Source organism: Tasmannia lanceolata, unplaced genomic scaffold (genome assembly GCF_043159265.1).
Source record: "Tasmannia lanceolata isolate RefF3 unplaced genomic scaffold, GAP_Taslan_0.1 ptg000007l, whole genome shotgun sequence".
Lineage (NCBI taxonomy): Eukaryota > Viridiplantae > Streptophyta > Magnoliopsida > Canellales > Winteraceae > Tasmannia > Tasmannia lanceolata.
This window is the reverse complement of record NW_027518684.1, coordinates 29,847,345-29,859,642: the sequence shown is the minus strand read 5'-3', so window position 1 is coordinate 29,859,642 and position 12,298 is coordinate 29,847,345. Positions and strand designations below refer to the sequence as shown.

The following is a 12,298-nucleotide window of genomic DNA, read 5'->3' as shown; positions in this document are numbered from 1 at the left end:
CCCCAGTGGAAAACCACCTAAAAGACCTGTTCGGCCTGGCCGTCCAGAGCCTAAGCCGGACAGGATATGGCGCAATCGCTAGACGCCAAAAGACTCTAAGTGTTTGCAGACTTAGCTCTCGGCCTAAGTGTTTGCAGACTTAGAGAACGGCAGTGGTGCACTCCGGCGCGTCCAATTTGGTGTGGAGATCAGTTCCAACCACATGGACCCGCCCCAGTGGAAAACCACCTCAAAGACCTGCCCGGCCTGGCCGTCCAGAGCCTTAGCCGGACAGGATATGGCGCAATCGCTAAATGCCAAAAGACCTGTCCGGCCTGGCCGTCCAGAGCCTAAGCCGGAAAGGATATGGCGCAATCGCTAGACGCCAAAAGACTCTAAGTGTTTGCAGACTTAGCTCTCAGCCTAAGTGTTTGCAGACTTAGAGAACGACAGTGGTGCACTCCGGCGCGTCCAATTTGGTGTGGAGATCAGTTCCAACCACATGGACCCGCCCCAGTGGAAAACCACCTCAAAGACCTGCCCGGCCTGGCCGTCCAGAGCCTTAGCCGGACAGGATATGGCGCAATCGCTAAACGCCAAAAGACCTGTCCGGCCTGGCAGTCCAGAGCCTAAGCCGGACAGGATATGGCGCAATCGCTAGACGCCAAAAGACTCTAAGTGTTTGCATACTTAGCTCTCAGCCTAAGTGTTTGCAGACTTAGAGAACGGCAGTGGTGCACTCCGGCGCGTCCAATTTGGTCTGGAGATCAGTTCCAACCACATGGACCCGCCCCAGTGGAAAACCACCTAAAAGACCTGTCCGGCCTGGCCGTCTAGAGCCTAAGCCGGACAGGATATGGCGCAATCGCTAGACGCCAAAAGACTCTAAGTGTTTGCAGACTTAGCTCTCAGCCTAAGTGTTTGCAGACTTAGAGAACGGCAATGGTGCACTCCGGCGCGTCCAATTTGGTGTGGAGATCAGTTCCAACCACATGGACCCGCCCCAGTGGAAAACCACCTCAAAGACCTGCCCGGCCTGGCCGGACAGGATATGGCACAATCGCTAAACGCCAAAAGACCTGTCCGGCCTGGCCGTCCAGAGCCTAAGCCGGACAGGATATGGCGCAATCGCTAGACGCCAAAAGACTCTAAGTGTTTGCAGACTTAGCTCTCAGCCTAAGTGTTTACAGACTTAGAGAACGGCAGTGGTGCACTCCGGCGCGTCCAATTTGGTGTGGAGATCAGTTCCAACCACATGGACCCGCCCCAGTGGAAAACCACCTCAAAGACCTGCCCGGCCTGGCTGTCCAGAGCCTTAGCCGGACAGGATATGGCGCAATCGCTAAACGCCAAAAGACCTGTCCGGCCTGGCCGTCCAGAGCCTAAGCCGGATAGGATATGGCGCAATCGCTAAACGCCAAAAGACCTGCCCGGCCTGGCCGTCCAGAGCCTAAGCCGGATAGGATATGGCGCAATCGCTAAACGCCAAAAGACCTGCCCGGCCTGGCCGTCCAGAGCCTAAGCCGGACAGGATATGGCGCAATCGCTAAACGCCAAAAGACCTGCCCGGCCTGGCCGTCCACAGCCTAAGCCGGACAGGATATGGCGCAATCGCTAGACGCCAAAAGACTTTAAGTGTTTGTAGACTTAGCTCTCAGCCTAAGTGTTTGCAAACTTAGAGAACGGCAGTGGTGCACTCCGGCGCGTCCAATTTGGTGTGGAGATCAGTTCCAACCATGGACTCGCCCTAGTGGAAAACCACCTCAAAGACTCTAAGTGTTTGCAAACTTGGAGACAGAGGTGGTTCACTCCGGCCAATGACATCCGGACAACCACTCTGGCTCGGCAGAAAGACAAGGAAGAAGCACAGACGTCATAAATACAAAAAGCAAGGCAGCCGTACAGACAGTCGGACAAAATTGAATTTGTATTCATATAACAAAAGTGCTATTTTCGCCGAGCTGGCTTACAAAGAATGAGCCTCATGGGCCATTACAAAAAATTCATAAACCAAAATTAAAGATAGGAGCAAGAGGGCTGCCACTCATGCCTCCTCGTCGGCCACCTCCTCGGTGACTGCCTCTGAAATAGGGGCTGCAACCTGGCCGGCCTCAGTGGTTGGAGCGGTGACCTCGGAAGCCAGAACGACTTCCTGTTCCACCTCGATGGGTTGGGAGGAGTCCAGTTCGCCTTCTTCCTCCTCGTCCTCCTCCTCCTCTGGAGGTGCATACGGGACGGCCAGTCCGTCCAGGGAAATGTCGGGGTGAGTCTTCTTCACCTGCTCGGAGCAGAGAAGGAACCCCGCCTTATAGGCCTGGAGGCCCAAGTTGAAGAACTGTGTGTCCTTCCTCTTCTCAGTTTCCTTCACGGCCTCCCCCACTGCCGCTTTCACGGCCGCCTTGATAGCCGTCTTCTCCCTCTGACCGGCTCTTTCTTGCGCATTTAGGAGATCCTGCACGGCCTGGTTTTTGACCCTCTGCAGCTCCTCCTTCAAGCTGTTGAATTCGGCCTCTTTGACCTGAACGGCTTCGGTAAGCCCGTCCTTGTCCTTCTGGAGCTGGCTCTTCTCGGACTCTATCTGTGTGAGCGTATCAGAGAAGAGATAACGCTTCTTGGCCATGTCCCTTGAGTACACCTGGAGTTGATAGAGGGCGGAGGCGATTGCCGCTTCGCAGGTCTCCGGCGCCTCCTTCTCGACGTCCCGCCGGTCGCGCGGGAGGACGCACTGGTACATCAATTCTGTGGCCACCCGGCTATCCCCTAGGCCGGTGTCTGTTTTCTGCACCGCCCAGTTCGGGCGGAAGACATTGTCACCTCTCGCCGCCGTGGCGGCAGGGATGCCCAGGACCGGCCCGCTGTGTTGGGGCTCTGTCACCCTTGCAGACCCGGAGCTCTGCCCGGCGAGATTTGCCCGGCTCGACTTGACGGACAGCTTATGCATCGCCCGGCTGCTTTTGAGAGGCTCGGCCAGTGCGGCCATTGCCAGAGTCGACTCCGGCACCTTTCTTTTCTTGCCCTTGGGTTGGGGCTGCTCCTGCGTTGGGGACGCTTGGGAGGTCTGCCTGATCTTGTCCAGCATGGACATCTGCTTCACCATTTCTGGACGCGAGAACAAAATACAGTTAGAACCATAAAAAAGGAACAGTTCAAAAAATAAAAGCTGGCCTAAAGAGTCTACGTACGTGCCGGCGTCGCACGGCTAATCCCGAGCGCTACCAGGACGGCCTCTTCGGAGAACTCCGAGCAGTTTATTTGACCGCGCTTCAGCTCTTCTTTGATCAAAGCGAAGGTCATGTGGTCGTAACCCTTAAGGGCTGGCTTCTGACTAAGGTTCTGGGTGTCCGGCGTTCTCCATTCCAACGAGAACGGCCAGTGGGAGCCCGGCTCGGTGTCCCTAGCGTAGAAAAACCTGTTCATCCATGTGTGAATGGAAGTAGGTATGCCAGTAATCATTTTCACTTCGGGCCGTTGGCTGATGTAGATCCAGCCGCCCTCCTTGTGCCTCTTCAGATGCGCACACATCCTGAAGACGGGCACGGTGGGGTTCCAACGGAGACGAACTCCCAAAAAATAAAGGAAGCCGACCAGCGTCCTCCAAGAGTTCGGCACGACCTGTGTAACCGCCAGCCCGTAGTACCTCAGTACATCGACAAAAAACGGATGCAAGGGAAGCCTGAGCCCGGCCCGGAAGGCTTCTTCGTATACGCAGAGATCTGCACTATCGTTGCTGGCCCGGTCCCCTTCAACGGCCGCCCTCAAAGTGTACCGATCAGGGATACAGTATTTGTCCCTGACGGCCTGAAGTTTGCCCGGCCCCAGATGGTTCACCTCGCGCAGGGCCCCGATGTTGTACTGCGGATTGGCCTCCATCCGTGCCTCCGCTATCACCTCGACGGGCGCGCGCGACGAGCGAGGAATTACTGCCTCGACGTCTTCTTCATCGCCGCTGGTTTCTGCCCGGTGCGGTCCGTCCTCACGGACCGGGATTGTGTCTAAGTCCACAATCACTTCCTCCCCGCTCTCCTCGTCTACAATTATTATCTCTTGGTTCTCAACACCGGGCTCCGTAGGAGAGGCCGGCCTCGTCCTCTCCGACGCCCCGGACCCCGTACTACTGGTCGAACCGGACTCCTTTGAGCCAGAGTCCGACTCCGAACTAGTGCTAGACATTAAAAGGAAAGCAAAGAAAAGCTAAAAGAAATTACCGAACTGAAGTGTTGACCGAAGATCTCCGGGCTCACTGATCCGAAGCGGGCAGAAATTTGAATAGCCGAGCAGCAGAGGAGGAGAGTAAAATGTGAAAAGTGAAAAATGAGGAGTAAAACTCCGGTATATATAGGCTGGGAAGAGCGGGAAAAATCCCGCCCTTTTCCCACCAGCCCGAGTGTGCCACGTCACCTACCGCATTAAATGCGCCGCTCGCATTAAATGCGCCGTCCGCATTAAATGCGCCGCTCGCATTAAATGCGAGGTACAAGTTCCAAAGTGATCAGACGCCAAAAGACCTGCCTGGCCTGGCCGTCCAGCGCCTTAGCCGGACAGGATATGACGCGTTCGCTAGAAGACAAAATTCTGCCCGGCAGAGCCGCCCAGAAGGCTTAGCCGGACAGGATATGGCGCGATCGCTACGCGACAAAAGACCTGCCCGGCCTGGCCGTCCAGCGCCTTAGCCGGGCAGGATATGACGCGTTCGCTAGAAGACACAATTCTGCCCGGCAGAGCCGCCCAGAAGGCTTAGCCGGACAGGATATGGCGCGATCGCTACGCGACAAAAGACCTGCCCGGCCTGGCCGTCCAGCGCCTTAGCCGGACAGGATATGACGCGTTCGCTAGAAGACAAAATTCTGCCCGGCAGAGCCGCCCAGAAGGCTTAGCCGGACAGGATATGGCGCGATCGCTACGCGACAAAAGACCTGCCCGGCCTGGCCGTCCAGCGCCTTAGCCGGACAGGATATGACGCGTTCGCTAGAAGACAAAATTCTGCCCGGCAGAGCCACCCAGAAGGCTTAGCCGGACAGGATATGGCGCGATCGCTACGCGACAAAAGACCTGCCCGGCCTAGCCGTCCAGAGCCTATGCCGGACAGGATATGGCGCAATCGCTACGCGACAAAGGGTCTGCCCGGCCTAGCCGTGGCGCTCAGGAGATCTGTCCGGCCATGACGCCCAGGAGGTTTGGCCGGCCAGACTTCTGGTCCAAATTTTGGCCGGACTGGATAGCCTAGAGCCTCCTGTCCGGCCGTGCTCCTTCAGGCCAAGCTTCAAGGCCGGACCAGGCCGCCCGGAGGCCCCTGTCCGGCCGCGGTTTCTCCTGGCCCAGTCTGAGGCCGGCCTCAGCTGCCCAGAGGCCTTAAGGTCGGCCGGATGTTGTTTTAACCCTCTATTTGCTTCCCCTCGCCGCTGTCATGACTCGGAGAACCAGGGGGCAACTGATGGGGTCCGAACTCTGCAACCAATTGGCTGTTGACACGTGGCCCTCACAGGGACCACTGCAAAGCCAACACCTGTCCCTGCTAGGTATGACACCTGGACCAATCAGGGACTTCCACCTGCCCCTCCTAGGTATGAGACCTGGTCCATACAGGGGCCACCACCTGTCCTGGACAGGTGGCTCAGAACCACTATAAATAGCCTTCACTTGTGCTAAGGTGAGGGATCTGAGACCAAAAACCCTAAGCTTTTTGCTCTGACATTGCTCTGCACTCCTGCTCATACTGACTTGAGTGTCGAAGCGCCTGTCCGGAGCACCACTCCGGGTTGGTCTTCTGACCCTTTGTATTCTTGTCTGTGCCCTTGTGCAGCGCAGGACTCCATTACCTCTTCAGCAGTGGCTTGCCAGATCAGCCCTTCCGGCCCTACCATAACCTGTTACCAATTTTAGACCTAACAAGTTCTGTTGGTTATGCAGAAACTACTGTCTACAGACCCAACTTTTTGTGTATTTGTAATTATCATACAAGCATCCAGAAATTCGGGATTTTCTCGCTCAATTTTGGAGAAGATAATCAGCAAATAAAACAAGTTTGAGATATGTGGAATGAGATAATACCACTGGATCCATTTCATAAGCAAGCGAGATCTGAAGAACACTCCAAATTCGATCCGACCAATAAGGGATTTGAATGGATCGTGACTAAGACATGTGGATCTGTTGACACCCCTGACCTATCACCTACATTATTCAAAAAATAAACACTAGTGAGATCTCATCGTCATTCGTGACTTACTTGACAGGGGTATTTTAGTCCTTTCACCTAAAAACCCCAAATGTAAGTAACATAAAACAGTAAAGCATTTCTTTCTAGTCATCAAAGATCCATGTTTCATTTCTGAACCAAACAGTAAATATAAGTTCATGTGCAGGCTCATAAGCAAATCTTCCCAAACTAATAGAAAGGTATAATTTTACAAAAAACAGACAAAGTGTTTAATGGAAAGGATCACCATGACCATCACCACCTCCCCCACCATCACCATTACCATCACCATCCCCAACGCCAAACATACACAAAAAGCCAAAAAGTTCTACGACATCAAGAATGATAGAATATTAGTATACTTATCAATAAAAGTATCATCAAGCACCAATAAATTCATGCCTTGTATATCATTTACTTACTAGGTTGGACGGCCAAGCGATTGTTGCCTTATACATGGACCGATGCTCAAGCCCTGAACCCAATGAATGACGTCAGATTACTCTGGATCGCTTCCATCATCATCCGAGAAGCTACTCTCATCTTCAGTGCTATTGTCTAGCTCCATATCAGATTCTTGGTCTTCTTGGTTAGATTGGATAAACATTTCCAACGACCCGTCAATCTCAAGCCCAAGTATATCGTTTCGTTCCCAACCAAGAACATCATCCATATTTTGTTCTTCCACTGCCTCTAAGGGTGTCAATTTTGGCTAGAGCTCGGCTCGAATCCTTAACGAGCCGAGCCGAGCCGGCTCACGAGGCTAGTTAAGCTTAACGAGCCGAGCCTAATTTAGGCCAGGCTCGGCTCGGCCCGGCTCGTTAAGAATTTAATATATTTAAATATATATATTATATATTAATTTATACATTAAAAGGCTTGTCCAGGGAGTGAAAGGGGGGGGCAAAATATGTCACTTCATTTTTGGAACCCCATTTGTTACTAGGACCACCCCCCATAGTGTAAAAAAAGTAGTCAAATTACACTAGTAGGGCTGTCCAGGGAAGATGAGGGGTGTGAACATAATATAACCCGAGCTCGGTAAGGCTCGCGAGCCTGGCCGAGCCTGACCGAGCTGAGCTGAGCCGAGCCCGAGCCTCGTTCGAGCCCGAGCCGAGCTTTTGAGCTTAACGAGCCGAGCCGAGCTTGGCCAAGCTCGGCTCGGCTCGGCTTGGCTCGGCTCGTTTACACCCCTAACTGCCTCGCACTGTATATATGTCTCTGGATTGTCCCCGATCACATCGAAAATGTCCCTAGGTTTTGTCTTGAGAATCACGTGCCAGTCTTTATTATTGGGGTGATCTTGTACGTAGAAGACCTGTTCTACTTGAGCTGCGAAGACGAAAGGTTCATCTTCATAACCACGACGTGCCATATTTACAACCGTAAAACCAAACTCATCTTTATTACTCCTCTAAACCAATCACACTTAAATAGCAATGCCTGTAGGCGTCTGAAATAGTCAACTTCGATGATATCTGTTAATACGCCGTAGTAAGTGACATCACCTGCTACTGGGTTCAAATCCCTTGCACTCGCAAAACATGATGTCCGTGCAGAGATAACCACTCCACTATTCTGTGTTTTTCGATTTTGCTCGCGCGCTTTCGTGCGAAAGCGAATTCCATTTATAACATACCATGTACAACTACTAACATTAGGATTTGGGCGACCACTCAACCACCTCAATTTTTCTGATATCTCCTCTCTTCTTCCCTCATGCAACGCTTCAACTTGCTTAGAGTGACATTCTATTAAAATTATAGAATAATCTTCTATTAAATTTTATATAAGGTCAGTAAACCCCTCCATCTCATGCTTACATGTGCTTTAAACCAATCTGAGAAGTGATTTTTGTGACTGCATTCTATATCCATTGGCCGAGCATGAGGATTGTTTCTCTTCAATTCATCCTTGTGTGTTCTGCATTTGAAATAATATACATGAGACGAGAGAATGGGCCCACTAGTTTAAATGTTGACAAGTTGAATTGACTTAAGAAATGGTTCGACTGCGTCGCAATTGAAGAGAACATATCGATGTGCCTGCTCTACTGTTATTTGATCTAGGGTTAACATACAAACCTTTCCTATAGGGCGTCCTGATGCTGAGAAAATTGAAAAACCTTCTTCTATTTCGCACCGAGAGTCTTCTACATTCCTTCTTTCTCGGTTCAGTTTTGATTCAACCCCTTCAAGATATCTTGAGCAAAAAGTCAAACATTCTTCAGCCAGGTAACCCTCTGCTATAGATCCCTCAACATAATTTCTATTGCGCACATATGATTTTAATATGAGAAGGTACCTACAAAACATCACCTCTTATATTAATTTTACTAATACGATTATGTAGAAGACTAAAACAAGTTTTGCATCATTCTTTATACCAACCGTATATACCTTTCGATTGGGTACATCCATCGGTACTGTACCGGTCCACCTAATCTTGCTTCGTCAGCTAAATGAATAGGTAAGTGCACCATAATATAAAAAAAGGCCGGCGACTTCCATGTATTCTTTTTGTTGAGAAACAGTCTGAGCCAAATAAGCTCAAAAGTAGTGATAGTGGTCCACTATACTATACTCCCACACTAGATTGCAAAACCATATTATTTGTTAATCTACCCTAAAGCTAAAGTTCTTTGCTAATGGATTTCAGATTGCCCAAGTTTCTTTGCATCCATATTGGAGAAGATTGATTTGGGATGATTATATGCACGATCTCTTGTAAAGTTTTTTGGTAATGGACTTCTTATTTCACAAGTTCCCATACATCCATATTGGAGAAGATTAATTTGGGATGATTATATGCAGGATGTCTCACCGACTTCTTTGTCGTGTTCCATTCTAGGTAATAAAATTATTAGGTAATCTTACCAAAAAGGGATTTGCTAGGGTCCATCACAAAAGCCATTCGCAGGTCGCCCGGGATAAGCAGTTTTGAACATAACTCCTTGAAGAAGGTGCACAGCTCGATCAATACCGTGCTAACATTTTTAGGCAACGTTCTTCGAAGAGCCAAGGGTAGTAACTGTTGCATCAACACATGAAATTCTTGGCTCTTCAATCCTAAAATCTTGCGTTGTTTGATATTCACACGTCGGGAGATATTCGATGAATAGCCATTTGGAACTTTCACATTCTTCAAGATGTTGCAAAAAACCTCCTTTTCCTTTGTAGACATTGTGAAGCATGCTGGAGGTAAGTATGTTTTGTTGTTTGACTTAGTAGTTGGGTGTAGAGTTCCCCTTAGTTTCATTGCGAGTAAATCTAACCGCGCTTTTACACCATCCTTTGTTTTTCCTTCAAGATTTAGTAACGTTCCAATTACATTATCACACACATTCTTCTCAATGTGCATCACATCTAAATTATGGCGCAGAAGGAGTGATTCCCAATATGGGAGAGTGAAGAATATGCTTTTCTTCTTCCAATTATGTGGTTTGGAAGGCTTATTTTGATTCTTTTGGGTGGCAGAAATAGAACTCTTATCAGCCTCACTTGATTACATTAACCATTTGCAATTGATCGAGTGCTTGCCGGCCTGTCATCGACCTTGGGGCTGCCCTCTTCTCCTCTGTGCCATCAAAACTCATCATATCAAACCGAAATTTATGCTTAGCAGGTAAGAATCGTCGATGACCCATGTAACATTGCTTTCTTCCATAGTTCAACCACCGAGAACATGTGTCTTTACCGCAAGATGGGCAAGCAAGTTTACCTTTGGTGCTCCATCCTGATAAGTTAGCATATGCAGGAAAATCGCTAATTGTCCACAATAGAGCCGTGTGCATTTGAAATGTCTCATTCCTTGAAACATCAAATGTCTACAAGCCATCCACCCATAATTCCTTCAACTCTTCAACCAAAGGTTGCAAATAGACATCTATGTCATTTCCAGGGCCAGATGGTCCGGGAATAAGCAATGAGAGCATCATATACAGTTGCTTCATGCACATCCATGGTGGATGGCATGAGAACAACGGGCCACGTGCTATGGGCAATACTCATCGTCCTGAAGGGATTGAAGCCGTCGCTTGCTAACCCAAGTCTAACATTGCGAGGCTCTGAAGAAAACTCTGGATATTTGTTGTCTAGCTCATGCCATGCCGGGGAGTCTGCAGGATGCCTAAATATACCGTCTTTTGTTCGTCTGTCATCATGCCATGCCATAAAAGAAGCTGTTTTATTCGACATGTATAGCCTCTGCAACCTTGGTTTTAGTGGGAAGTGACGCAGAATCTTTGCAGGAATTTTTGGGCCCATTTTAGAGGTTTGAGTTCTTGCATCATCCGGATGTAGTGCATCTGTTTTCCACCTGGAAGCACCACATATGCGACATACAGACTCTTTGGCATCTACCTTCCAATACACCATACAATCGTTGGGGCATGCATCTATTTTATCGTAGTGGAGTCCCAAATCTCTAATTATCTTCTTCGTATGATAAAATGACGCTGGCAATGGTTCACCCTCAGCAAGTGCCTCCTTCAACAACTCAAGTAACATGGTGAAAGATTTATTACTCCATCCATTGAGACACTTTATGTGAAAAAGCCGAACAACGAAGGATAATTTACTGAGCTTGCTGCCTGGGTATAATTCTTGCTTGGCATCCTCTAATAATTTGTAGAATTTCTGCGCATTTGCGTCTGGCCCCTCCCCACTAGCTTGAGCCGGCATTGGCCCATCATCTCCTGGCACATTGTCCTCATTACGGTTCAGCCATAGGAATATGTCCTCTAATAATTCATGCATCTCATCTTGTATCATCAGCTCTTCGTTCGCTTGGCGATGTGAATCAGCCGTAACACCCGACGATGATCCTGCTTCCCCATGGAAAACCCATCTGGTGTAGCCCTTCATGATCCCATTGACAATCAAATGCTCTCGGCATTCAATCACATCAAGCAATGTACGGTTCACACAAATAACACATGGGCATTTGATCTTGTTCCCAAAATGCGTATTAGCAAGTGCGAATTTAAGAAACTGATTAACCCCATCCGTATACGCTGGAGCAATCCTATTTAATCCAAAGTTGAACACGAGTGAGACGTATATATTAAAATAACGAATAAGCCAAATCGAGGGAAAGTAATAATACTTATGATGGTCGTACCTTAGCACTTCCATCCAACTTTTATCCATTGCTTTTCTCCTGGATTTTTGAAAGGCTAATTGATTTGAATGGAAGGATTCTATATGGCTGAAAAAATAAACCCACATTGCTTTTAATCAACCAAATTGGTTATATATGAGTGTATGAAATGGGAAGAATTAACCTAAACCTAAAATGAAAATCCAAACCCTGACAAGAACTATTACATGAATAGTAATTAAATGACAACCAACCAAGCTTTGTTTAAGGAGATATTATATGATGGAGGGCTGTATGAACATTTACGCACCATCCCATCCTTGATATTTGATCCAATAGCAGCTCACTTTTTGAGGAGCTGCTGTTAGATCAAATATCAATGATAATACTTCTATTCTACAGCAATAAGTGTTTATACTTCAAACAATGTGGGCCTAAGGGATTCATTTAAGAAAATACATTCATTTACTTACAAGTCAAAATTACACATAGTACTGGACTATTGATGACCCATAGGAAACATAAGAATCGGAGCAAAGGAACCGACATTGCAACAATCGAGGCCACCCCTTGACAAACACCCTCACACCATAGATCAACACTACTCCATACACAATACTTCATGCCCTCACTACGAGGGAATGTGTTCTGTGCCCTAATAGAGTTTGGACCTACATTGAGAGATCTGAATACATTTCTTTTAGAATTGAGTTTAGACTCAAAGATCTCAGATTGTTACATAGAACTGGAAAAGTCTGAGCCAAAATTGTTAGCTCACCTAAGGACCTATCGTGACACGTGCGGAAGAGACAAAGAAAGGGGGCATGAATCCCCACAAAAGGCAAAAATCAATTTGAAATTGACTAAATCATAGGTTAATTTCACCATCGTCTTTATTTTCTAAACAGCATCACATGCATTTTAGAAGTGTTTTCGATCACTTTTTGGTATAATCAAAGTTTTACAAACATTAAATAGAATGATATGGACCTATCAGATCCAAGGAATAACATAACGGGCGAT

General features: G+C 48.2%; 1 protein-coding gene and 1 long non-coding RNA gene across 2 annotated transcripts; both read right to left on the bottom strand.

The window, feature by feature from the left end:
• Positions 1–6,530: 6,530 nt before the first annotated feature.
• Positions 6,531–8,677, bottom strand: LOC143881215 (uncharacterized). Its single transcript, XR_013251911.1, has 3 exons — positions 8,575–8,677; positions 7,377–8,479; positions 6,531–6,866 (listed from the first exon to the last, which is right to left on the bottom strand). It is a non-coding gene; the product is annotated as an uncharacterized LOC143881215 (long non-coding RNA).
• Positions 8,678–9,671: 994 nt separating this feature from the next.
• LOC143880743 (uncharacterized) lies at positions 9,672–11,935 on the bottom strand. The gene is made up of 3 exons (XM_077383714.1): positions 11,297–11,935; positions 10,117–11,200; positions 9,672–10,001 (listed from the first exon to the last, which is right to left on the bottom strand). Exons 1-3 carry the CDS (start codon positions 11,401–11,403, stop codon positions 9,672–9,674), a joined length of 1,521 nt encoding a protein of 506 aa, XP_077239829.1. The 5' UTR covers positions 11,404–11,935.
• Positions 11,936–12,298: the final 363 nt, after the last annotated feature.

What these genes read in the sequence shown, in the direction of transcription:
- LOC143880743 (XM_077383714.1), bottom strand. Translation starts at nt 11,403, where the DNA reads ATGTGGGTTTATTTTTTCAGCCATATAGAATCCTTCCATTCAAATCAA. An exon ending in AGTTGGATGGAAGTGCTAAG is followed by an intron (nt 11,201 to 11,296) that starts GTACGACCATCA and finishes TGGATTAAATAG; the next exon opens with GATTGCTCCAGCGTATACGG. An exon ending in TGGATGTGCATGAAGCAACT is followed by an intron (nt 10,002 to 10,116) that starts GTATATGATGCT and finishes GATGGCTTGTAG; the next exon opens with ACATTTGATGTTTCAAGGAA.